The following is a 27,927-nucleotide window of genomic DNA, read 5'->3' as shown; positions in this document are numbered from 1 at the left end:
TGAGTGCATGTAAAAGCACTCAATGACACAGTTGTTGTTGTTGTTTTTTTTTTTGTAACCCACCACTAGGTGTAGCATCACCTCCATCAAAACTACATTAGACTGTTGAACAGCCCCTGCACTCAGAAATGTGTGTTTTAAATGGTTAACTTGTCTTTGGAGGCTTATTATGATTATATACACTGATATTTGTATTAAATATGTTACGTCAGCGCCGAGTTTATCACTGAAAACACAAGTTTCATCTGAAAAAACGTAACCATGGGCCGCTACAAAATAGCTTGACGAATGAGCTTGAACCTCCCACAGTCCGGTATACTAAAATAAAATGAGACGTTCATGGGAGGAGGGAAACTTGCAAAGCACTACATAACATATCTGCATTAATTTAGCTAACTTGTTTGAGATGTTTAGACTGTGCAAAATAATATAGTTAAAGTAGATAAACAGTGTTAAATGTTTAAAATGATAAGTGTCAAATTTATATTCTACATCATATTAATAAACCGTCGGATATGTTTTAAAGCTGAAGTAGGTAGCACTTTACTGCAGTAGCTTAGCTTTACAAAACAGCTTCACTCCAGCTCACTGAAGCTTCACTGACTCAAATTTCGAGAATAAAGATCCAAATGATGAAATCTAAAAGATGAAATGCTCATATTTAAAAGCCACTAGTTCTTACTTTCTGTATGCACATTGTTCAAACCTTAGCCTAAAATGCATATTTTACCCTAGTCTACAGTGTGCAGAACAAACTGAAAAGGTGGGACCACTGAATATAGATTTAGTAAGAAATGAGGAGGACAGGATGGAGAGAGGAGAGGAGAGTGTGAGTGAGAGTCACTATCACTGCTGTTTACACTGTTCTGCAGCTTTTCTGAACTGTGGAAATTTCTTCTTCTTTACGTCTCTTACAACCATTTCTCTAAGCCTCGAGCTCAACTGGTCTATTTCCTTGTTTTTAGCCTTAGCCAGTTCCTCCATCTCGCTTCTCAGCTCTTTCTCTCTCTCCTGCATCTCATTTCTCAGCTCTTCCTCTCTCTCCTGCATCTCGCTTCTCAGCTCTTCCTCTCTCTCCTGAATCGCTCTCTCCACACTTTCATACATCTCGTTGGTGTAGCATCCACCACCATTTTCTGACACCATCTTAGAGATTTTGTCCATCAGTCCAGTGACCTGAGTGCGGTCTGCCATGTTCTCATTGTTAAAGATGTGATAGCGTCCACCACACGTCTCCACCACCTGACTCAGCTCGTTTCCTGCTGTAGCCAAATACTCCTCTATGGTCTTGTTTCTTAGTCGGTCCCCCCCAGTGAAGAGAACGATGGTGTATTTGGATGCCTTATCACCAAAGATCCACTGCAGTCTCTTCACCGTCTGTCGATCCTCCCGAGTGAAGCGACCCACTGTGAGCACCAGGAGGAAGACGTGTGGTCCAGGACAGGACAGAGTGATACATTCAACCAGTCTGTTAATCACTGCTGTTTCTGTCAGGTCAGTGTCAAATAAACCAGGAGTGTCCACCACAGACACTTTACAGCCATCAACCTCTGCTTTGTCCTTCATACACTCCTTGGTCACTGACTGGGCAGAATCTGACACATCAAAGGCCTCCTGGCCCAAGATGGTGTTTCCAGTAGAGCTCTTTCCCACACCAGTCTTCCCCACCAGCACTATCCTCACTTCAGACACTAAAAACAGAAAACAGAGCAATGTTAAGGAAGAACACTAAGGCCTTCTTCAGACTTTCAGACCTAATCCTCGTTTTGGTTAATCCAGATTGTATCCAGACTGATTTTTGATAGTGTGAACTGCACAAAACCACATGAAATCCAATTTTGACCACTGGAGTAATGGAAGTGCTGGGATTCAGGAAGAGTGCAGAAGATTTATGCCTTATGCCAGAAAATTTTGGAGGGTGAGATGATGGACCTCCATCTCTCCTGCAGCCACGTTTGAAATCTGCATCACCAGCACAGTTACATAGTTACTGATGCCTATGTTGTTACCATAGCAACCCATGCAGATAGGTTTGAGATCTACTTGCCATTAACAGTGCAGTTGTCTCAAAAGATCTGGTTTGAGAAAAAAACCCAATATGCTTGCAGTCTTAACAGAGCCTACAGATACAGATATTTCCACTAATAACTGTTCCAAAAGTATTTATGGATACATTGATCGAAAACAGTATCGAGATTTTATTAATTCATTTATTTTTACTTACGTTACATTACATTATCTTAACAGGAAACTTACAGGTAGGAGGTGGACCCATGCTGCTGGTCTCTGTTGGCTCTTCGCCAGCTGTTCGCGCTGCAGCAAGAAAATAAAGCAACAGGTCACTCAACAAAACCACAATAACTCCATGAATAAACGAAACGATGGTAAAACATCAGTCAGTGCTGTCCAGGTCACTCCACTTGTGAAAAAGAGTGAGCCTTTACGTTTTAACCTCCATTATTTAAAGATAAACAGCGCTGAAATCGAAAGTAAACCTGGGCTGCTGGCTGATCTGGTGTGAAGCCGAGTTGTGTCCGTCTCTCTCATGTTTTAAACTAATAAATGAAATAATACCAAAGTTCTGAAACGGTGTGTCTCGATATATAAACTGAGAAAGATCTCAAATTTGATAATAATCGCTCACCCAGTTCGCTGTGCTCACAGTTCGCGGCCATTTCGAGTGAACAAGCGAGTAATAGAGGCTGTTTCCGGTTCACGGTAAGTTTCGTTTTAGCCTGTGCGCAGACTCCGGGTCCCGGATGTAATCCGGCAGTCTGTGTGTCCAGTCTTCCTCAGAGCTCCGTCTTCATGGAGCTCCCCGTTTGTTTCTACATGGATTTAGTAATGAAGCGGTTTTAACGCGCCGTTGATGAGAGAAACTAAAGGAATGAGTTTATCAGAAGAGCAACGTCTTCTACAGGTTTAACCCTGCAGTCTACAGAAACTACAGCAACTACAGAAACTACAGAAATGGCCCACTCGGACAGTAAGTAGCCTTCAGTGCTGAGACTGTAGCGTTAAGCTGAAGCGGGTCAGATCAGCTCCGGGACTGTGTCCTCCTATCCTCGTGTCCTAATGGCTGGTTTAGTATTTGTCACCCAGTCAGCCAGTGCGTGCTGGCGTGGAGTTGAGCCTAACCCGTTCGCCGACTCTCCCTGAGGCTGGGCCAAAGTCGGCAGCCGGACTAGGGCCTGTGTCTTTTTGAACATCGGCCCCAAGTTTGGCCAGCAGACTTGGCAAATGACTTACCGACTGTGTTTCTGCCTTTACTATTGGTCAGTTTTAGTGCTTAATTAACATAATTTTCTTGAATATTCAAATTGTATGGTATGAATAGATGTTCACTGTTATAAGTAATATATGTATGTACATGATAATGATTATTGTATTATTATCTAAATTACACCTGCATGCACACACATGAGCACACGCACGCACACACACACACACACACACACTTAAAGGACAAAACAATTATTAGTGGTAATTTTTTGCATTGTTATGTTTACAAAATACATTTCACTGTTATTACAAGCAAGACTTCAGCTCTGGTTTTGGACCCAAATACAAAGGAGACACAAGACACTGTTAATTAAACATTTATTTTATAAAACTCGAATGAAAACAATGAAAACATGAATTCTTAAAATGAAAATGAATCATAGTGAAATTAAGTACAGTTGCAGATCATTAAGAATATATAATATATGCCCAACACAAGCTACAAACCAACTGATTCTGCATTCTGTTTACACACTGGTAGCTTTTGCATGTTGGGGAATCTTCCTTACAAGTAGTATCAAACTTTGTATGTGAAAGTGAATATACTGTTATGTGTACCATTATATACACTCTGTAATAATCCCATAGAGATCCAAGTGGAAATGAGCTTTATTGTAGCGATAATCTGTTAAACAAAGCCTACATGTAAGGCCGGTTTCCTGGACAGGAATTACGGCTAGTCATGGACTGTTTTTTCCTTTTAATGTAAAATCTTCATTTAAAATCCTGTGTTGTCCAGAACTATGCATAATCCTTGTCCAAGAAGCTGGCTGACAAAGTTTATATGCTATACACTGCTTATATAATGAAACAGCTTGCACAAGTTCATGATCATATGTCAAAAAAATCCTACTGAAATATCCTACGTTTTATTGTCTTATGTGAGGTTGTGCACATGACCATAGGCTAAAAGATCACCAGGGGCAAAAAATAAGTTAACTTAAATTTCAGAAAACCAAAATGCATAGCCTGCTGCCCATGCTTAGTATTTCCACATATATCCTGAATATTTACAGTTCTATTACTGTAGAAATCTATGTTAAATTTAGGCGTGGTGTCTAAGTAGAGCTATCTCACAACTTAGAGCAGAGAGCTCCATACCTCCAACCTGAAGCAGAGCAGCGCAACTATAAACAGAGCAGAGTTAGAGCAAATAAATGATCAAAAGGTGTGGTTAGGCGTGGTGCAGGAACAGCTATTGTTATTATTTTCATTATTATTTAGGACAATAAATGAATAAAATAAAATGTAAGTGTACAATTAGAATTTTGAAGTAAATAAAATTAGATAAACTAAAAACAAATATATATCTGATGGACAGCTTCTTGACCCGCCTCCCCAACGACCTATGAACTGGTGCAAGAACGTGAACGATGACTGGTTGGTGTCAAACTTGTAGTCTTGCCAGTCTCCCAACCAAGACATGCCATATATTTATGACACTATGTTTGCCTAATCTGACATGTAGTCTGATCCCAGTATTATTCTCTCCTGAATACATCTATAAAAATCTGTCTTATACTTTCCATCTGTATCTTCCTTTTTGTCCCTGAAATTAGTAATATGCTGGCGATATGCAGTACGATTGAACTTAGGACGGCACACAAAAGAGCCCCAGATCTGTTTCCACAAGAGTTTGCTTTAGGCTTGCTCTCTTTCTGGCGTTGTCTCTCATAAATACGGCTCCCTGCTCACCTGTTGTCCTTCTGTGTCCGTGCATACCCAGCCTGAGTGCAGGGCAGTGCAGAGGATTTAGCTTTTAGCTCCAGCTCTCTACACTAAAATTAATACCAGCATTATATACAGTCTGCTGAGCCTGTGCAGCAGGGCCATAACTAGGACAAAAGATTTAATGAGGCCTGTTTTGCTGAAAAGTAATCATACAGTGAATAATACCAATTACACCAACTGTCAAATTCTGCTTTAGGGATTTTTTAAATGAAATCATTGCTCCTTGTTAACCCATCTATAATTGTTATGCATTTTTTCCTTTCAATTGTTCCTTTCCCATCCCTCCATTCTCCCATAAATTGCTATTACTTTTCCATATACTAAATAACCCTCCAGTTACCCTGTTTATGTTTATTTAATGAATCATTTAACTATTTATTTACATCTTTATTTTCAGCTTTAAATACATGCTGACATCACTAAATCAGGTGATCGTTTCAAAATGATTTTAGTCCATTTTACCAATCATCTCTCTCTCTCTCTCTCTCTCTTGCTGCTTGGTCCTCATTGATTGCTGAAAAAGCACACATTAAACATACATTATAAAAGTCTGTCTCTACCAAACCCCGGCTTACATGAATCACAGGATACTCGTACAATTAGACAAACTACAGCCCAATGTACCTGCTGATTTTTGAATTATGTTAAATGATACTTTGCCATCAAAATGCTAGTTTACACTGATCTCTCATGCTGGATGTAGGTTGTTATGCGTAGGTAACAGTACAACTTAAGTTCATCTAATCGCTAATATAGTCAACTAAACACGGAGCCTGCAGCCTAAACTGAGCAGCTACTGGAACTAAAGCATCTAGGAATGTTAAGAGAGGCCCAAATAACGAAAAAAACAGCTTGGATTTACAAGCATAATCTGTTAATTACTCTCATAAACTCTCATATTTTTATTCTAGCATTGTTGTTATGTGTGCTGCGTACCTGAACATCTCAAAACGTCAAAGTCAGTTAGCTGAATCTGTGTGCAGAGCTCAGCTCAGACTGACTGGTTAAGACACTCGTTACTCCTCACCTTTAAACGCAGGGTTTGAGGGTACCGTGTAGCGGTCCCCATTCCTCCTGCGGAGTCTTCGGTCTTCAGAGCTGCAGTCTCCGAAGTCGGCCAACAGCGTGAGGCACACAACACCATAGTCTCAGACAGTAAAATCAGCCAGACATTTTGAAGAGATTTCCGTAAAAACGCGATTAAAGCCCTTCTATGCCGCGACCGTCCGCTAACGCGGTGAGTGCTGAGGGTTAAACGGCTCCTAACGGTCGCGTTCGTTTAAACAGTCGAATCGAATGCTTGGAGAAAGCGCGCGCTGCTGCACGGAGCCTGCAGTGGGCGGAGTCAGACTGCTCAGCTCCTCCTCTGCCGTGTTTTAGTTGGTCAAAAACTCCGCCAGTCACTTAATTTTTTTTCTTGCTTTTTGAATCTCAGCACAAAACTGTATATTAACCTGAAACACAGTTTAAAGTAGTTTGTGGAGCGCAGTTCATATTAAATTATGATAAAGTTCTCCAAATTAATATAAACATTAATAATGTTGGTTCAGCCGTGGTCGCGTGGAAGGCGTGGTCATGCGAAGCGGCAGTGCGGGGCGACTGAGATATTAACTGAGAGCGACAAAAACCATTTGAATAGTTGGGACTGATAGCTTGGAGCTGTGTTGTTCTTGCTGTTTTGACCTGGGCTGGTTGGTGGGGTAGAAGTGCAGTAGTGCTTACCGTCATGTGTGTCTGTTGGGGACCTGCCTGCTATTCAAACATTACTTTTCATGCAGACTCTATGATGCATACGTTTCATATAAACATCTCAAAGTATTTTTATTTGGTAATGTATTTATGGTTTTGCCGACGTATTTTCTCCAATAATTTTTGTAAAATCAACAAGGTATACAAAGAAAAAATTGCTTAAAAAGTCAGAGAGCTGAACTCAGGTGTTTCAGTAATCTACATTTAATAATTCATTTATTGGATTTAGCATATTTCAGTCCTGGAAGTGCATATCATGACCTATTTTTTATTTTGAAGTTTAACATTTGGTTTAGTTTTTAGTTATTTACATTTATGGATATGACATTTCCACTGACAATAAACCAAGGATGATTAAGGATCAATCAAAGTTTATGATACATTCATGTTTTCTTTGTTGCTACAAATGCAGTTATTTTTTTCTGTGCACTGCTAAGTTCACACTCACGTTAGTTTATTTCCAAAGATTTAAAACTGAAAGCAATGTAAGACAGGGAAAAGTGAACCTGTAAAACAAACTTTAGTTAGTGAACCAGTTCATAGAGGAGCTGGAACGTCCCATGCTTAAGGAGGAGTCCTGGTAGAACAAATTTCACCGTCCAAGCTCGCAAAGTAGATAACTTTTTCGATATTATAGCTCAGTCTGTTCTATTATATGTCTATTATATTATACGTCTGTACAGTATGTCTGTGAACGAAAGACTTTTAAAGACTCTTCTGTACGTCTGTAACGTGGTCATTTGCCGACTGTGAGCCGGCACAATGACTCTGACATCACAGCAGTTAGACATCATGAAACAGACTGTTATAAACGCCAACACTGGCCCCGCTCTGGGCCAGCGCCGCTTACTGACTGCGACTGTGAGCCGAGTGAGAATGACTTACAGCCAACTCCGGGCCAGTCGTTGGCTGTCTGGGCAGTTTTGTTGAAGGTTTAGTTAGAGCTTGGTGTTGTGTTTGTGGATATTTGTGATTGTTAGGGAGATTAGAGGGAAAGCAACTCATCTACATCTGTAGACTTCGAACCATCTGTACTTATATATATATATATATATTGCTTTTAACATAAGCAGCTTCTTATGATTAATTGAAAAAAATAAATAAACAGAAAAGACTAAAAGTCTGGACTGGGCTTCTTAACCCCGCTGAAAACGCTGAAAGCACCCATAGAACTGTCACCTCACAGCAAAGAGGGCCTGGGTTCGATTCCCCGGCCGGGTGACCAGGGTCCTTTCTGTGTGGAGTTTGCATGTTCTCCCCGTGTCTCCGGGTACTCCGGTTTCCTCCCATAGTCCAACATCCATGGAGATGCTCTTAGAAATTTGCGGGAAACAAAACTACAAACCGTGAAATGCAGAAAATCCTCTGGTACCTGATCCCTCCAGCTCCTTTTCTAGTTCCTTCCCTCCTGTTGTTTTGCGGTTTAGTTGAACCTTTCAGACCACAATTTTTTCATCTTCTGGGAGTATTTCTTCCTCCCTACTAAATGATGACGCAGTGTCAGTGTCCTTAAATTTTCGTTTTTGCTGACAATTGTTTGTACACATGCTTGTGGCTTCAGGTATTTGGAAATTGCTCCGAAGAATTGTGGACGTCCACAATTTTTTCTGACATCTTGGCTTGTATTTGGCTTGAGTTCTTAGAGGGCAAGGTACATAAGGCCATTAGATACAGCCACAGATGCACACCAAATATACTCCTAATTATGACGACTGGCAGGACCTTCTAAAAGTCACTACATAAATTTCTGGAATCTTCCAGTATATTTAAATTTGGTGTATATAAACTTTTGACCCACTGGAAATCTGATGAAGTGAATTAAAGCTAAAATAAATCTGTCTCTAACAAAATGACAAATCGATGTTGAATGTCTGTCTATCTGTCTGTCTATCTGTCTGTCTATCTGTCTATCTATCTATCTATCTATCTATCTATCTATCTCATCACTTTTGGGACAAAACCCTGTATTTCCTTGTATCTCTCATTTGGAAATGGTCCAGAAACACTTGGCATAAATAACTCCATTAACTTCCATTAGCAGTAGAAAATGTTTTTTTCTTCTCCTGTTAAAGGTTCCACCCTCATCGTTTATTTCTCCTTTTTTTTTGTTGTCTTCTCGCTAGGGGAGCAGGACCTCCGGGTGGTCCTTCTGGGGAATGTAGGCACAGGCAAGAGTGAATCGGGCAACACGCTGCTTGGCTCGCCTCGCTTTTTGTCTGAGCTCAGTGGCTCTCCGGTCACCCAGCAGTGTGAGGCACAGACTGTGACCTTGGGAGGAAAGCGGATCATGGTGGTGGACACTCCAGGACTGGCTGCAGAAATGGACTCAAACACAGCAAAGGAGAAACTGCTCCAGTGCCTCGAGCTCTCAGACCCAGGGCCTCATGTTTTTCTGCTAGTCATTCGCCTGGGCCGATTCACCCAGGATGAGAGGGACACAGTGGACGAACTGATAGAAGTGTTTGGGCAGAAGCTCTACATGTTCACTATCATCCTCTTCACTTTTAAAAGAAAAAGCACCTCCATTGAGGATTACATCAGCCGTGCTGGAGACAGTCTTCAGCAGCTGGTTCAGAAGTGTGGCAGCAGGTACCATGCCTTCAGTGAAAACCCTGGTAAAAAGGATCAAGAGGAACTTATAGCAAAGATAGACAAACTGGTATCAGCCAATGGTGGTAGATGGTACACCAACACAGAGGACGAGATGGAAGATCTTGAAATAAGACTGAAGCATCAACTTTTAGGTGGTAAGTAAATTAAGTTATTTGATGAAGCTTAATAGCCAATTCATTTTAAAAGTGCTTAAAAGACTATGTTATAGATGTAAGACAAAGCATAGACCTATAGACTAGAGCTGCACCCTATATCAATAGATCATAAAGCAATATATATAGTGAGGGGCTGATCCGATTCCGATACACAACTGCAGATACCGATACAGATTCTGACACAAGAGCTCTTTTTACTTTAATATTATCATTGTTATTGTTGGTATTGGGTTTTATGTTGTATTTAAGGTGTTTAATCTTCCAATCACTAAGCATATCTGTAATAGAGGCTGCAGCTGAACTGCTGGTATGTGACACTTTTTTACCTGACACACCACACTCTGTAGTGCATATGCTATATTGCCAAAAGTATATACCTGTCTGCCTTCACATGCATATGAACTTGAGTGAGATCCCATAACACCTAGAACTGTTCCCACAAAGTTGGGAGCATGAAATTGTTTAAGAGTTAAGAGTTCTCCTCCAACTCCTGAAAAACAACCCCACACCATAATCCCCCTCCACCAAACTTTACACTTGGCACAATGCAGTCAGACAAGTACCGTTCTCCTGGCAACCGCCAAACCCAGACTCGTCCATCAGATTGCCAGACGGAGAAGCGTGATTGGTCACTCCAGAGAACACGTCTCCACTGCTCTAGAGTCCAGTGGCGGTGCTTTACACCACTGCATTCGACGCTTTGCACTGCGCTTGGTGATGTAAGGCTTGGATGCAGCTGCTCGGCCATGGAAAACCATTCATGAAGCTCTCTACGCTGTTCTTGAGCTGATCTGAAGGCCACATGAAGTTTGGGGGTCTGTAGCGATTGACTCTGCAGAAAGATGGCGACCTCTGCGCACTGTGCGCCTCAGCATCCGCTGACCCCGCACTGTCATTTTATGTGGCTGACCACTTCGTGGCTGAGTTGCTGTCGTTCCCAAACGCTTCCACTTTGTTATAATACCACTGACAGTTGACTGTGGAATATTTAGTAGTGAGGAAATTTCACGACTGGACTTGTTACACAGGTATCATCCGATCATGGTACCACGCTGGAACTCACTGAGCTCCTGAGAGCGACCCATTCTTTCACTAATGTTTGTAGAAGCAGTCTGCATGCCTAGGTGCTTGGTTTTATACACCTGTGGCCATGGAAGTGATTGGAACACCTGAATTCAATGATTTGGATGGGTGAGTGAATACTTTTGGCAATATATTGTATGTTTCTGAGTTCACCCAGTGTGCAGTGGGTCTTATGAGAGACACTGGAACATCTGAGCTCCAAATATCAGTTGTGAAGCTCATGGCTTTAACATCTATCTAACTGCGCTGCTAACTGTGATGACACTTGGTTGTAAAATTCGGGTACAGCCATCTCTGAATTTCTGGAATACAGATTTTACCTGTGCTCTAAGTTCTCCAACAGGCTGTGAAATCCATTTTCCGCTACAGATAGCGGTTAGTCATCAAGTATAATGAAGTTGAGCAGCCGCTCTGTGACCACTTTAGTTTTTGGGTTGTGTACTGGACGTTTATCGTGTTTCTGGAAAGCATCAGCGAGACTTGCTGCCGGGTGGCGTCTTCCTGTCTCTTAGCATGAGCTCCTGGTATTCTTTCACATGAAACCTCTGCAGGTGATTACACTGGTTGTATTGTACGAAGCAGCCATACTTTCACCCCTCGGCACGCTGGCCTTACACACTTTACAAGTACTGGTCTTGCTTTTCTGTGTTTCCGGACTGAAATATCACCAAACAAATGACATTTTGGTCAAACCAGCAGCTGTGATTTGCTCACTCAGTTACAGACTGAAGTTGCCGTGGGTTCATAGTAAGATGTGGAATGGAATCTGGATCGGTGATGTGTCTGTTATGTTATGTTATGTTACGTTACGGCGGGTTCATGGTCCAGTGCAAGCTGGACTGGAATCTGGATCGGTAAGTGGATCGGCCCTCTCCGTCCGATATCCAATGAGTGAAGTGACGTCAACGTCGGACCCGAGACCGATATAGGATTGGATCAGTCCCATCTCTAAATATATCCTATTTTTATCACCACAGTGATATGAGTTTCCACAGTAAACACATGGAGATATGATAAAAGTTGGAAATAGAATTTCGTTAACTTTTTGAACAGCTGAATGTACGTAACAGACGTTTTGGCACTTTTTTCTTTTCAGATTTGACTTAGGAACCACAGTTGGTAGTACTTACCCTTTATAGAGACTGCTTTGCTGTATCTGGAGTAATTCATTTTGGTATCAGTGAGAAGTAGTTCTTCCTCATGATCTTATGGAGTCTTTACTTTTGAGTCTTTGTTCCTCTCAGTGGTTCTTCTTCATGATCTCATGCCTGGATTTCTGCAAAGCTTCTTCGTGACGATGTCCGTTGTAAAAAGTGTTATAAATGTTGAATTGAATTGAAAAATCAAATCAGAACTTTTTAACGTAGCTCAAGTGCCAAAAAAATAAATTATAACCGACTGTGTTGGTCCGAATTATATTGGCTTCATTATACAGCAAAAACACTTCATTTTCAGGATCTGTATATGTTGTACATCCAGTCAAGGATGCAGTGAATTCGTACACGTTACTTTCATTCTCATCACAATATCCAACTTCATCTAATTTTTGTCTGCATTGTGAAATTATCAGTAGTCTGTGGACTCACTATACAAAAAGTTAATGAGTAATATGTTCATTAACACAATCAGAAACAAAAGAACACAGGAGAATGTTAAAAATATTTGGGTCATAATATATTTGGTTGTACATTTGATTCACATTCCTTATTAAAGTGCCCTGTATATTCCAGCCCTGATACCTAAAACAATGTTAAATTTGTTTCTTGTTTTATTTTACAAAGCAGAATGTATTATAATGAGTAACACCTGTGTTCTTTCTGCATTCTTTATTTGTGTAAAAATTAACCAATCAGCTTCTCTTTTCTCGTATGTTTAATCTTTCTTTAGCTCCTACTGGAGATGCCACTTAAGTGACATAATTATAAGGAATGTTTCATTTTTTATTTTTAGGGGGAAGCTTGACCTCCAAAACGAGTGTCTCTGAAAAACTTGGCAGGTGAGTTTTTGCATAAAGCATAAATTTCTTACAATGACCTCAACAATATGATGCTCTCCTGCAGCTGGATGTAAATCTTGGAAAAGTGAATAGAGTATCTCAGTGGTGGGAGAAATTGCTCATGATATTTGACTGACATTAGTTGTAGAGGAAATAAGCATTTGAATTATTTTATTTTTACTTTGAAGTGAGAGTCCCCAAGTCTTCTCTCATGCTCACACAAAGGATGCCTTAATAAAAGAGCAATTTATTGAGCTAAATATCAATTAAAAAGGTTCAAATTACTTTTAATAATGTAGTTGAATGTAAAGGAGAAGCTTACAGAACTCAAGTAATGTAATCAACCGCTGAATGGCATAAATCTGACTTAAGGTTTTTGTATGTGTGTAAAATAAGTGATTCAAATCTGTCATTAATGTGAACGAACCGGCGTCCTGAAATGACCCGCATGCGCACATCCTACTCAGTAACGTCACGTTAATGAATTACGTGCATCATCAGCACAAACTAACGAGCAGAATGAGCTTCGCTGAGAAGATCATTAACTCTGATCAGCTCTCAGCTTCATTATTAGAGCGAGACGAAGGAGAAAAAGGTGAGATGAGCTGCTTTTCCACCGTTTACAGGCTGTAGATCAGATTGAAAAGAATTCATGTGTACAAAATAGGAAAATCATGGATTCACCATCATTTTCCTATTTTGTACACATGAATTCTCAAATGACTCCAGAGTTATAAACAAATTATGTACAACTATAGTTATTACTAGTACTAGTAACATAGAGTAGTATTACTCTGTTATTGTTTTTCCTGAGCTGAATTAGGTTTGAAGAAGTCACAAATTTAATGAAAAAATAAATAAATAAATGAGTGGAGAAACAATCTGTGTACAGATGCTTCCAGACAGGTGTGCTGGATGATACCTTTAAGCAGATAACATCCCACTGTGCTCTGTGTCATGTATAAAAATGCTGAGCTGACCCATCTGACCTCAACTTTGGATGTAAATGACTGTGAAAGAGGGTCATTATTGGGGCACAGAGCTTCAGTCACAAAGGCTGCTCATCTGGCCAGTGTTTCCATAGAAACAGTGACTAAAGTGCCTTTAGGTGTATGGGCTGTGCTGCAGCCTTTACACTCACCAAATCTCAACCCAGTTGAACAGCTATGGGAGATTTTGTAGCAGCATGTTAGACAGCGCTCTCCACCTCCAACTGAGGGAGTATCTTTTGGAAGAACGGTGTTCCGTCCCTCCAGTACAGTTCCAGAGACTTGTAGAATCCACACCAAGGCACAATAAAGCTGTTCTGGTCACTCTTGGAGGTCCAACATCCTCTCAGGACACTTTATGTTGGGTTTTCCTTTAACTTCTCATACATCTCTGTTATTTTGTTAAATTCCAAGCGACTTAATGTTTAAAGAATTATTTTTCTTTATTATTTTATTTTAACAAAAAGCCATTTTAACCTGTGTCCCACATTTTATGTGCACCCCTGTTACCCAAACCTGTTCCCCACATTAAAAAATGGGACGTTCCATTTATTATGATATAAACAGGAATTTGCATCATCTCCTTGTTTTCTGCAGAAAGACCATCAAACAAGTCAGTATTTTCATTCTGTTTTCTCAATTTACACACAGAAAGCTGATCTGGCTGCAGTAAAGCTTGACTATTCAACACTGTTGTTACGACCTGTCTAGGGGTTTGTGATGATCATAACATAAAAAAGGACAAAAGAGAGCCAGATGACGTTTAAACAGGTCAAGTCGTGTTATTTTCTTTTTATGCTGCTCTTTTGTGTACACGACACAGGAGAACGTCAGAGTGGGCAAGCGCCAAAACAACAAACATAACCAGTCTAGCTAGAGATTGTAGAGAACTAACTTACCTATGTAAACATAAAGAAACAAAACTACAGTCAGTCTTCCCGAACTCCCTAACTATACCAAAAACAGGAGGAAACAGGGACAAAAGAAATGGCACCCACTCCTACAACCTGGTCGGCATAAGAGTGAACATTTACAGAGACAGATCGTGAGCTTATGGTTTAACTGCAGAGATAACTGGGTAGGGAACAAGAGGTAAAGCTAAGCTATTTCATTTGGGAGGAGAATAGACAATCGCTAGCAACAAAACAAACAAACAAGCTGCGCTGCGGTTCACATCTAAAACAGTCGCTCCAAGCCGCCGTGGAGGAAAGCCTCAATGATATCCGGCGCAGCTGTCGAAGATATACTCCATGCAATTTCAGCCAGCCAATCAGATGCAATTTCGTTACGGGTACTCCAGCCAATCACACACACAAGTGGGCGGGTTCCTAATAAGCGACAGTATGAGAGAGAGAGAGAGAAAGAAAGAGAAGCAAGCAAAACAAAACGTACGTCCTATGGACGTAACACTGTTCCAGGTATGACCCAGGTATGACCTTTAGAGGGCGCCTTAGCTGTCAAAAACCCCAAAAATCATTAAAGATGCTATTACAGTGATATTACAAAGTCTACAGATAAACACATGGTGCCATTTGATTCAGTTCACTGACCTGAATAACTTTGTAATTACATGTTAGGTCAAATATTTCACTCCTTGTGTAGTATTTTGAATTATTCCTTCAACAATTACAGCCTATTATACTAAGTTTAAAAGGTCAATCTGAACATAACTCAGTGAACAGCTTTGATCAAGTTCCCTGATCAATTATCATAACATGTGGAGACCTTTTGACCAATGCTAAACCACTTTCAGTGAGCTCCTTTGTGAAAGGGCCCCTTATGAGTGCACTGGGTCTCATTATGGCCTGATTATCAAAGCCTTAAACATGGAGAAACAAAACCCCTTGCAAACACAGCTGGGACAGATATTTTACCATTGCTCATGTATTTTTGACATCTGTGCTGATAATCCTTTGCATGTTCTACAAACCTTTGTAGATCAGTCCATAGAAATGTAAACATATGTTGAAAGTAAAATGGTTCATGACAAATGAAGGCCTTTTGATGAACTCATTTCAGCCTCTATGCCTGTAAGGCCCAAACTGCATGAGGCCTGATTAGGCCTATTTGGCTCAAAGTGCATGAGAGCTTCTTGTGCTTATGCGTGCTTGGACCCGCTCATTGCCGCTTGCGGCTATATTTTTTCTTTATTATTTTATTTTAACAAAAAGTCATTTTAACCTGTGTCCCACATTTTATGTGCACCCCTGTTACCCAAACCTGTTCCCCACATTAAAGAATGGGACGTTCCTTTTATTATGATATAAACAGGAATTTGCATCATCTCCTTGTTTTCTGCAGAAAGACCATCAAACAAGTCAGTATTTTCATTCTGTTTTCTCCATTTACACACAGAAAGCTGATCTGGCTGCAGTAAAGCTTGACTATTCAACACTGTTGTTACGACCTGTCTAGGGGTTTGTGATGATCATAACATAAAAAATGACAAAAGAGAGCCAGATGACGTTTAAACAGGTCAAGTCGTGTTATTTTCTTTTTATGCTGCTCTTTTGTGTACACGACACAGGAGAACGTCAGAGTGGGCATGCGCCAAAACAACAAACATAACCAGTCTAGCTAGAGATTGTAGAGAACTAACTTACCTATGTAAACATAAAGAAACAAAACTACAGTCAGTCTTCCCGAACTCCCTAACTATACCAAAAACAGGAGGAAACAGGGACAAAAGAAATGGCACCCACTCCTACAACCTGGTCGGCATAAGAGTGAACATTTACAGAGACAGATCGTGAGCTTATGGTTTAACTGCAGAGATAACTGGGTAGGGAACAAGAGGTAAAGCTAAGCTATTTCATTTGGGAGGAGAATAGACAATCGCTAGCAACAAAACAAACAAACAAGCTGCGCTGCGGTTCACATCTAAAACAGTCGCCCCAAGCCGCCATGAAGGAAAGCCTCGATGACATCCGGCGCAGCCGTCGAAGATATACTCCATGCAATTTCAGCCAGCCAATCAGATGCAATTTCGTTACGGGTACTCCAGCCAATCACACACACAAGTGGGCGGGTTCCTAATAAGTGACAGTATGAGAGAGAGAGAGAGAAAGAAAGAGAAGCAAGCAAAACAAAACGTACGTCCTATGGACGTAACACTGTTACCAAAATTATTGTTAGAAAAAAATTATGTATTTTTTCATTTATGTGAACTATATGGTAATTAGTAGTTAGCATGCAGCATGTGCCCCCTGTCAAGCTAACAACTCCTGAGTGCTCCTTTTTTTAGACTAAATTCACAACCATGTTACCCAGTTTTTATCCATTAATTAATTTAAATGAAAATGAAATGAAAATGGATTAAAAACAAATAATTTAATGAAAACATTTTGATTAAAACAATTTTTCAACTTACTTTATATGTGATTTTACTACATTAATATAAGCGTAATGGGGAATATGATCTCTGTGTTCAGCCCTGTTACCCATTCATTAATGGGTAAAATGGCTTATATAGTATCTAATTTGACAGCCTGATGTGGGAAAATAACATTTTCTGAAGGTTGAGCTCTTACTTTGATTAATACTGTGTCAAAAACACCAAAGAAGAAAGTAAAGATTTAAAGAGATTCAAAGCCTAAAATGAACTCTGTTCTCAGAAAGTGTGTAATACATGTGTGTCACTTGGACGTGTGTCGGCCAAACGTAAAAGGAAAAAGTAGCAACTTTCACTTTACCTTCTCCAAAGAGTGTTTAGAGAAATTACTGAGTGTAATAAGAGATGAAGTCATTGTGTGATGGTGGGAGACGCATTAAAGACTGCAGCTCTTAACAGATGGTTGAATGTGTTTTAGTCTGATTCACAGTAAGAGACCAGACTCTCCTGAGCCCAGCTGTGTGTCTATGAAGAGTGATCAGTCAATGGACATACCCACAGCCTTCAAACAGGGAGAGTCTCCACCTGAACTGAGGTGAGTACAGTATCATGGATAATATTTATTACCACCCTGAATAGAGGGAGTTAAAGACCACTGTAAACACCAGTGCAGTTTCCCCATAGATGGCTTCATCTAGAATGAGGAAAAGCCTGTGATCGCCCCCTACTGTCTGGATCGAGGCATAGCCAGTCGATCTCAGATCACTATAATAAGATCTACTGGTAGATTCTCTATTTAAGAGAAGAGCTAAGCTTTATGTCTGTTAATACTCTTTATCATGGATTCACCATCATTTTCCTACTTTTTACACATGAATTCTCAAACAGCTCCAGAGTTATGATTTTACCACAGATGAATTATTCTGTTTATGAGCTACTGAGCAACAAATCATGTACAACTATAGTTTTTACTAGTACTAGTAACATAGAGTAGTATCACTCTACGTTAAGTAAGTACATTTTTTTTAACTTGCCACACTGTCACTCTACTATACACTCTAGGGATGGGAATCTTTAGGCACCTCATGATTCGATTCGATTACGTTTCAGAGGCTGCGATGCGATTATAAAACGATTATCGCTGCATCTCGCTGCATCTTTTTTTTCTATACATGATTTCTATTTTCTCACTGTCTGAGGACTTGGTAGTTTTAAAGCAAAGTATTTGTAATGATCCATAATGAATTTACGTCCAATATCTTTTATTAATGAAACAAATGGAAGTGATGTGGCAAGTGAAATGGAAGACTCTCATTCACTGCTGTTTGGAGCACGAGACGCTGCTGCCACTCATCTGCGATAAAATGCACTGTTACGGTGAAATAAGGTCCAGTGGTAATGGATGACCACGCAGCACTTTATATAGTCTTTAGGGAGTTCATAACTTCGGTTTTGGTCTCATGATGGGGGGGAGGGGAGCGAAAGACTGCAGGTCACATAGCAACGAGGTTTCGCCTGGCGAGTAGCGAAAGAAAAAGGAAAAGAGAAAGACGGACGAACATTGGGAGATGAATGGACTTATTCGCATTTATAAGCAGCGCAGTTTCCTGGTACATTAAATCTGCAACGAGAGACTCTCAAACACTACAAAGTGGCGAAGATGAAGTCGCTTCTCTTTCTAATTTTCCCGTTCCACCTTAAATGGTGCCGTATGATAGAATCCAAACCCGGGAGACTCGATCTGTTGTCTGGACAGGTGAAGTTTATTTGTTGCGTGCGCAGGTTCCAGACATCCAGCCAGCCCCCCTATACAATGGGCTGTCACACTTTTATAGCTGGACTGATGCCAAGATTAGACCCAGCGTATACAGAAAAGTAACATGACCATATAAGGAGAAAGACAACATTAGGCAACCTAAAATACAACTTCAAAACACACACACACAACACAGCACATTAACTTCCTTCATTCCCCCCTTAGAACATACTACAAAAGGTATGTTCTCGCAAGCTTAATCAATCTATCCTTTTCTCTTCCAGAGAAATATGGCCAGTATTTCCCTCTTTCTTTGCGTCCTAAAGACGGGTCTCTTTCCCTTCAGTCCGCATACAGGCAAATTGGGGAAATTAAGTGGTTCCATGGTTATAAGGAACGCCTATGCCGGTGGAGTTTAGTCATTAAGCACCAGAGTAATTTGAGGCAAAAGTAAATAACAATAGCAACTATTACCGGTGCTACAAAGGGAAGTACATAACGGAGCCGTTGCTGTAAGATTCCAGAAAATATACCTCCAAAAATGTTGCCAACCCAGTTAAAGATCTTATCAAGCGATCCCTCCGGAGCAGGATTTGGAATGAGTCTATGAAGTTATCTGGGACATAGATACAGCAAGAGGTATTGAGAATGTGACATACCCCTTCTTTTTCTAAGGTCAGCAAGTCTAAAACCTTCCTATTCTCGAGCACTTCTTCTCGTAACGCACGGAGTTCATCATTTACTAAGCGGAGAGCTTCACTAGTCTCATTAGCTAGTTTCTGTGTGGAATAAGCCAAATAATTTATCTTCTGTAAGGCATCTACAACACCTCCAAATGGAAATATTCCCCACCCTACTGTCTGCGCTATACTAGACCAGGGGTCCTTTATAATGTGACCATTCCATGTTTGTTTACCTGTTAGGGTAACGCCAAGTTCTCTTTTCATTCGAAGTAAGAGTCCATGAGATTGTAATGTGGTCCATGGATCAGTATGGACTGTAATAGGAGGCATGACTACAGCCATGTAACAGGAACCGCACCATGAATCAGATGGGAGTGATGGATAAGCCTTGTTTCCACAAACCCAATAGAAACCCAAAGGGAGTGGTTCCTTCATCCAAATACCGCATGGGTTGGTATTTGTGGTGGTAGAATGTTTACACCAAAATGTGCTATTCATAGAGAAGGCAGAGATTGAAACGGAACATGTACTGTTACCAAGATAAGTGTCCTCTGGATAACAAGGTTTGTCAATACATACCCAGCCTGAGGAAGCCCTCACAGGAATGGGATCTGCTACTCCATAATTCCAGTTAGATTTATCCTGATAATCACGCGCTATGGTTAAATTTGGATAAACCATAAAGTTGTAATTAGTATTATCAACTCTAACAGTATACTGCCAGCCAACAATCCGGGAGCTATCAGCATTAGGATTGTAACAGGCAGCTCTATTTGGCCTGAGACATCTAACAATCGGCAATGGCCAGTTATCTTCACTTATACCATCTACCATCATTTGTGCTATTATTCTCATGGATTCAGATGCAGAATGGTCTGTACATAAGACATTGGAATAACATAATAGCGGTGATGCAAGGCATGACAGACAAAACAACCATCACCTCCTAAGGTATGATTTTGTGCCCACAGGATGGCCTGAGCACAGACCATGTTGTGGTCACAAACATCCTCCATCATGCCTGCAAAAGCTATTGTCAGGATGTTTATGAAAACCACAGATTTCATTCTTCTTTATTCCCTTTTTGTTATAAAAGTCTTTTATTTTGCAGCTTGTCGTCATGGTAGCCGTCTTCTCTTCCAGAATATAGGGAGAAAGTGTTGATGTGTCCACACAGCTCACAGGGCAGCGTCAGGGGACCTAGATAGGCTTTGATGTCAGTTCGTCGACCACCATTCAGGAACCCATCTGATGTCCTGTTCCTTCATCACAGTGTCAGGTCTGCTCTGGGTATATCCTGGAAACAAAACAGACAGACACAGCGGCAGCATCATATTCTTAGTACACAACCCATGTCGTATGCCCTTGTATAAAGGTTTGGTTTAGCCCTTATAATGGATACCTTCTTTCCCTACCTAACCTGGGTCCTGGCCTCTGATGGGATTAGGGGAGCGCTAGCCGCAAAGGGGAATTAGGAAGATCTTCACTGCTGAGGTTGACCCCCATGACCTAAACATCATAGTTCCTCCTCAGAGCATTTCCCAACCAGAGTCACCCATTTTATCCCTAAACTAGCCATCACCATCAGGTGGTGGTACCACCTTGGTATGGCTCACATGTATCCATTTTGACTTTCCTTGACATTTTAGAGCAGAGGGTGTAGTAAGGAGGACCTGATATGGACCTTCCCACTTTGGCCCTAATGGCTGAGTGTTATGCACCTTAACCATTACCCACATACCTGAAACGATAGGATGACCCCACTTTGTGAGTTCTTTCCATGCATCCAACACTTGTTTCTGAGCAGCGGCAACAGCCTCAGATAATGTCTGGCAGTATTGCAGCAAACTATCAGACATAACATGTATGTGTCTGCCACTCTTAAATCAATAGTTCCTGGAAGTGACATAGGACGACCAGTAATAATCTCATATGGTGACAGCCAGGTACTTCTGTTAGTTGAAGCTCTGATGTTGCAAAGTACAGCTGGTAACGCTTCCACCCATGAAACCCCTTCATGATGTAACTTGGTTAGTCTGGACTTTAAAGTTCTGTTCATCCTTTCGACCTGACCTGATGCTTGAGGTCGATAGGGACAGTGGAGATGCCACTTTATCTCCAACAACCTTGCCACTTCTTGACAAACCTTCCCAGTAAAGTGAGTTCCTTAATCACTCTCAATGACCCTTGGGAGACCCCACCTTGGGATAAAATCTTTCACCAGACATTTAGCGGTATGCAGGGTGGTGCCTTTAGTAGTGGCATATCCTTCAATCCACCTTGAGAACTTGCAAATTATTATCAGACAGTCCTGTTTTCCCTGGCATCTTGGCAAAGTGATGTAATCTACCTGCAATTCTTGAAACGGGCCACTTGGTGGTGTCACAGTTTGGTAGGGGAGGGAGACTGCAAGTCCTGGGTTTGCCTTAAGACAGGTGGTGCAAGCTAGACAATGACTCTCTGCATACTTGCGGAATTTAGGATTCCACCATACTTGGTTGAAGCGGTGTACCATCTGGGTTACTCCAGGGTGACCTAGGCTATGTATGGTAGCCACCAAATAGGGAAGCAGGGCATCAGGAGCCACATATTTACCCCCCTTTACCCAGATACCATCGCGAAGAGCTGCACCTCGCTCAACCCAAGTCCAAACTTCCAAACCCGGGGCCTGCTGGTATAAAGCAAGTAGATCATCCAAAGTTTTAACAACAGGTTGTTCACAGGGTGACAGGATATATTCAATAGGCAAAAGACAAGCCCTTTTTGCTCCATTATCAGCTAAACAGTTGCCTTGGTGTTCAGCAGATGTGGCAGAAGAATGGGCTTTTATTTTAATAATAGCAACCTGTTTTGGAAGTGTGAGCGCTTCCATTAGGTCTGCCACCTGCTGAGCATTTTTCACTGGGGTTCCATTTGCTGTCAAAAAATGCCTCTGCTTCCATAACAAGCCAAAATCATGGCATATGCCATGGACATACTTCGAATCGACAAATACATTTGCTTTTAAACCTTTAGCAAGCACACAGGCACGAGTTAGCGCTACCAGTTCTGCCTGTTGTGCGGAATAATGATCCGGCAATCTACCGGTAGCTATTTCTTCATACTGTGTAGTGACAGCCCACCCTGTGCGTCGTCCCTCATCAAGGATGCGGGAAGAGCCGTCTGTGAACAACACAATATCAGCATTTGGCAAAGGTGTTTCAGCATACATGCTCTGCACCGCACTAGACACCAGAGTTTCACAGTCATGATCATCTGCGTCATACTCCAGTTCCACCAACTGATCTGAAATAGCATTCACAGGTGCCCTTTTGATCACTGTATTAGGGGCAGTTAAAACTGCAAGCCATTTACTCCACCTTTGTGCTGTCACTGAAACAATCCTGCCATTTAAGAGCAAAGAGGAAACTGAGTGTGGACATTTAACAGTAAGAATCTGATCCAAAACAACTGGGGCAACAGCTAAATCAGACAGATATGTTGCCTGGATTGCTCTCAGGCAAGGTGACATTCCTAGTGCTACCGTGTCTATTTTAGCAGAGTAATAGAACACCGGCCTCTCTCTCTCTCCATGACTTTGGGTTAAACAGCTAGACACAAATCCTAGTGACTCTGAAACATACAGGGTGAATGGTAGTTCCATGTTCACTAAGCCTAGTGCTGGGGCCTTGCATAGAGCAGTTTTAAGGGAATGGAACGCTTGTAACTGATCATCATTTAGCTGAAACTCAGGCTTCTGATTTTCTGTTTTGGTTAGATCGTATAGCAGCTGAGCCGTTTTTGCATAATCTTCAATCCAAGGCCGACAGTAATTGCACAATCCCAGAAAAGAGCGTAGCTGTGCTAGGGTGACAGGTGGTGAAATAGCACGTACCGCGGCACACCGGTCAGGCAAGATCGACCTCTGAGCCTGCGACGCCAGCTGTCCCAAATACTGAACTGAGGATTGGTTAATCTGGGCCTTTTTAAAAGAGGCTTTGTGTCCTACCGAATGTAGGTAATCTAACAAAGCTAGCAAGTCATGTTCATGTTCCTCTGCATTTGAGGAAGCTATCAAAATGTCATCTATATATTGTAGAACCGCACTAGTCATTGTTGGAGCATCAGATGATGCTAACTGTCTACGCAGGGTTTGATGATAAATAGTAGGTGAATTATGAAGGCCTTGTGGCAATCTTGTCCACTGGTATTGTTGGGAACCTACAGTAAAAGCTAGCCATGGTTGATAATCTTCATGTAAAGGTACAGACCAAAATCCATTTGCCATATCAATTACAGAGAAAATACAATGTTCTGGACGCAATCCATTAAAAATAGTGGACGGATCAGCTACCATAGGTGCAATTTTTGATATGCATTTGTTAGCTTCACGATAATCTACAATCAGACGAAATGAATCCCCTTTAGGAACCGGCCATACTGGTGAGTTGCTGGGACTTTGGGTTGGACACAATACACCTTGTCTAACCAAATCCTCCACTATAGGTTGAATACCTGCCAATGCTGCATCATTAATTGGATACTGCTTGGTATTCGGGGGAGGAGTACCAGCCAATTTGACAGATTCAACCCTTAGTAAACCACAATCTGTGGGAGATTTGGACCAGATAGGGTGTTCTTTAAGGGTAGACAAACTAATGGTAGCTAATAACCATGTCACAGAATTCGGTGAGATTGTAAGCTTAGATGCAAACTGAGTAATTATATCCATACCTAAAATAGGAGATGTGGATATCTGTCCCACCCACAAAGGCACTGACAATGTATGTGGACCACAGTGTATCTCTAATGGTTCAGACAAGTGCAACTGAGTCTGACCTGTAACTCCAGAAGCTAAGCTTTCTTCTTTTGACAAAGGTATTTGTAATGACTGTGCCAGTGTTGAGGGTAAGACAGATATTTGGGCGCCTGTATCAAACAAAAAATCAACGTCTGTGCCACACACGGTCAATGTTACAAACAAACGATTATCATACGGATTAACATTCGACCGAGCGCCCAAATTGCGTTGCGCAGCGTCTATTAGTTTAAAGATCCTGCTGGAGGAGCTGTGGGCTGTATGGTATGCTGTTGTACATATTTTAGGATGACCCCTGCTTGTTCAGGAGAAAGAGCAACAGCCTTACCTTGGCCCTTGTTATATTTAGAAGATTTATGATCCTGATCACGCTTCTTTTTACGGCAATCTTTCTGCCAGTGGCCTACTGCCCCACAATAATAACAATGGCCCCTACGTACATTAGATGGTGCTACAACATTTCCTTGTTTAACACTGACCTGTTGCCCTGGTATAGTTTGAATAACATGCACTTTATGGGACTTAGAAAGGTCACGTTCTAAATCTGACGTTAAGGTCACAAGGTCCCTAAAATTCCTGACTTTCCAGTCTCTATATGCAATGGGCAACTGTTGTTTAATTTTGTCACTCAAGCCATCAAACCAACATTGATGTAATGGACTAGGACCTGTAATTCTGTCCAAAGTATCATCCCGATATTCTGTCAAACCAGAATGTGCCAGGAAACATTCACGAAATCGTGTAGTGTAAGCAGGTACAGATTCACCTTTTCCTTGTTTGCAATCAGCTATAGTAGCCCAGGACGTAACATCTGACCCATGCTCTTTAATAAAAGCCTCAATTACTTTCCTGAGCTCATCTATAGTAGAGGTTTCATCCACAACTAGTTCATCATGCAATTCTTGGACCTCCCTTTCAGCGATATGTTGGGATAAAATTAACACCTCATCCAATGGATGCAGATTATATAATCGTCTTTTGTGACGTAACATACTGATGAAAGGAACAGTACCCATAACCCGGGGATGTTTAAAATCCTTGCTTAGTTTATCAAGCTGTTCTGGACTAAGGGGTATATGCTGGTCTTTTACACGTACTCCCCCTGTGGCTAAATGCGTAACCGTCCTTACCAGCGGAGCACACTGCAATTGAGATGGTTCATGATTATCGGAGTCTGATCCCGACTCACTATCCTGACAATCAGTAGGAAGTTCTGCCCTCAAATCTGGATATAATTTTGGACTACCAGTTGTTGGTGTTGGGTTACAGGGGACTATAGACTGTTTTGACTTTACTTTTTCCTCCTACAAATTAGTTTGATGTTTTGTTGCAGTTTTTTATACGCTGACTCCAACTTATTAATTCTAGTATTAAGGCATGTTATTTCTTGCTCATAGCGTTTTCGCTCAGCCTCCATAAATTGCCTAGCGACATATGCAACGTGTTTACCACTATTTTTCCGTATTGCATAACCTAGGGCTTTCTTACACTCATCTAGAGACCAAATTTTATCTGGATGAACAGGCAATTTCTTTTGATAGTATTTGTCCAAACTAGATGAGTCTATATGTTTACATAACTGTTCATCCAGTCTGACAATGAATACATCATCAGGCCAATCAGGTGCCACCCTACCACCCCTCTGTGTGGTAGCCTTCTCTCCTGCCATGGGCTTATGGGAACACTACCGCGGTCTTCCCCTCTGTTCCGTCAACAAGAGGAGGATATCCTACTGGTTACAGGGTTTGCTTCGAAATGGGCACTCACCTAGAGATGAGATGTCCAATCCGGGAACGGCACCACTTGATAGAATCCAAACCCGGGAGACTCGATCTGTTGTCTGGACAGGTGAAGTTTATTCGTTGCGCGCGTAGGTTCCAGACATCCAGCCAGCCCCCCTATACAATGGGCTGTCACACTTTTATAGCTGGACTGATGCCAAGATTAGACCCAGCGTATACAGGACAAGTAACAGGTGTGACAACATGACCATATAAGGAGAAAGACAACAATAGGCAACCTAAAATACAACTTCAAAACACACACACACAACACAGCACATTAACTTCCTTCACGTATTTACATTCGGCGCCTCAGGCAGAATTTAAGGTGGAACGGGAAAGTTCAGCAAGAAGCTGGAGAATGAGAAAGCGACTTCAGCCTCGTAAAACAGCAGAAAGCTGAGAGACATTTTACAAGAAACTATTCAACTTTTGAGGAAAAGTTTTCTGGCGGAGATGGAAGAAAAGCGGCTATAGCTAAAGCTTAAAGTAGAGTAGAGTAAGTCCGCATTTTTGTTTATATTTTTAACCTATACTTGGACATTAACACATACTGAGACATACTGGATATTAAATGTTGCGGCTCCCAAGGTGGTTTGATTTTTGTTGAAAGGACAAAATGTCTCTTCTTATCATTGGTGTTGTGACTCCTGACCTGACCTGGCTTTAACGCAGAGAGAGCCGGTCGGATTTCTCACTCATCCAGTTGTGTTTTTGTTATGTGCCGCCACAGACTGTCCGGGCGCTGCACTTACCCACTTCCAAGTTCCGCCTTTTACGTTCCGTCAACATTACTTTATAAATTAAATATTTAGAAAATCGATTTTTGACGTTGAATGAATCTATTCAGAATCGTCCACATCCGGAGGCTCGTTTACATGTTCTTCAGTTTAGTCCTTTGACAGTAAAGTGAGATTTTTGAATACGGTTCAAGTAATTTCTTTCTCTAAATGTCAACATCTGAGTTTTCTTTTCTATAACATGAGAATTAGCTTGATATTATTACTTAACTGTTCAATCCACACACCTCCTTTTAAAACATAACAAGCCTTATAACATTCAGAATAAACCCAATTACATCTCATATATTTAGTTACTTTGACAACATTACTAGCAGGTACAATGAAAGTACTGAAGAAGTTCAACAATTTCAGTAAATGATCAGATTCTTAAAACAGATTATTTCCATAGTCTATATCTATACATCTAGTCTGCCACACACATTTCATATGAATAGTAGGTCTCTGAAATGGTGGCAGTGACTCCCTTAACTAACGATCTCCATTATACACACATCCAGACCACTAATGGAAAACTTCCAAGCTGTTAGAGTAAAAGAACATTAATAACAGAAACAACATCTTCACATTCAACACTAATTATTCTCCGTGGTTATGGAACACTGTCAGCTCTGGCTTTTCCATTTCAGTTAACTCAGCATCTCCACTGGACTTTTCCAGAAACACTTGATACCTTTATTGAATTAACTTCTTTCACAAACATCAAATAAACACTGTTAGTTTAATATGTCTTTACTGTTCCACTTCCAACAATATTAAACCATATTTTGATGAATTTTTACCTGAATAGAGGGACTGAAAGACCACTGTAAACACCAGTGCAGTTTCCCCATAGATGGCTTTATCTAGAATGAGGAAAAGCCCGTGATCGCCCACTACTGTCTGGATCGAGGCATAGCCAGTCAATCTCAGATCACTATAATAAGAGCTACTGGTAGATTCTCTATTTAGGAGAAGAGCTAAGTTTTATGTCTGTTAATACTCTTTATCATGGATTCACCATCATTTTCCTACTTTTTACACATGAATTCTCAAACAGCTCCAGAGTTATGATTTTACCACAAATAAATTGGCCGATAGTCATGTGTGGCATGCGCCCGCCCCCCGGGCCCCGAAGATGACGGCCGCGAGAGCCGGCAGGAAGGCGGGGCCCGAACACCCAGCGGCGACGAACCTCGGC

The 27,927-nt window shown here is 41.2% G+C and overlaps 2 protein-coding genes across 9 annotated transcripts in view; one reads left to right on the top strand and one right to left on the bottom strand.

Annotated features, from left to right (window-relative positions):
• LOC118822240 (GTPase IMAP family member 9-like) lies at positions 1–2,720 on the bottom strand. The gene is made up of 3 exons (XM_036591183.1): positions 2,645–2,720; positions 2,257–2,313; positions 1–1,691 (listed from the first exon to the last, which is right to left on the bottom strand). Exons 1-3 carry the CDS (start codon positions 2,673–2,675, stop codon positions 847–849), a joined length of 933 nt encoding a protein of 310 aa, XP_036447076.1. The 5' UTR covers positions 2,676–2,720; the 3' UTR covers positions 1–846.
• Positions 2,721–2,790: 70 nt separating this feature from the next.
• LOC118822182 (NACHT, LRR and PYD domains-containing protein 3-like) overlaps positions 2,791–27,927 on the top strand; it is a 221,074-nt gene continuing 195,937 nt past the window's right edge. For 4 of the 8 annotated variants that reach the window (XR_005008429.1, XR_005008426.1, XR_005008423.1 and 1 more), the window contains exons 1-4: positions 2,792–2,986; positions 8,886–9,509; positions 12,564–12,609; positions 17,408–17,524. Coding sequence is in view for 2 of the 8 variants with exons in the window: in XM_036591094.1 (XP_036446987.1) it covers positions 2,971–2,986; positions 8,886–9,509; positions 12,564–12,609; positions 17,408–17,524 (803 nt within the window). In the remaining 6 variants the exon portion in view is untranslated. Of the gene's footprint in view, positions 2,987–8,885; positions 9,510–12,563; positions 12,610–17,407; positions 17,525–27,927 lie in introns of all 8 variants that reach the window. The other 4 variants (XR_005008427.1, XR_005008428.1, XM_036591094.1 and 1 more) reach the window with 3 other exon arrangements.

This window comes from Colossoma macropomum, unplaced genomic scaffold (genome assembly GCF_904425465.1).
Source record: "Colossoma macropomum unplaced genomic scaffold, Colossoma_macropomum, whole genome shotgun sequence".
Taxonomy (NCBI): Eukaryota; Metazoa; Chordata; class Actinopteri; order Characiformes; family Serrasalmidae; genus Colossoma; species Colossoma macropomum.
The sequence above is the reverse complement of the archived record's forward strand: the minus strand, read 5'-3'. Positions and strand labels throughout refer to the sequence as shown.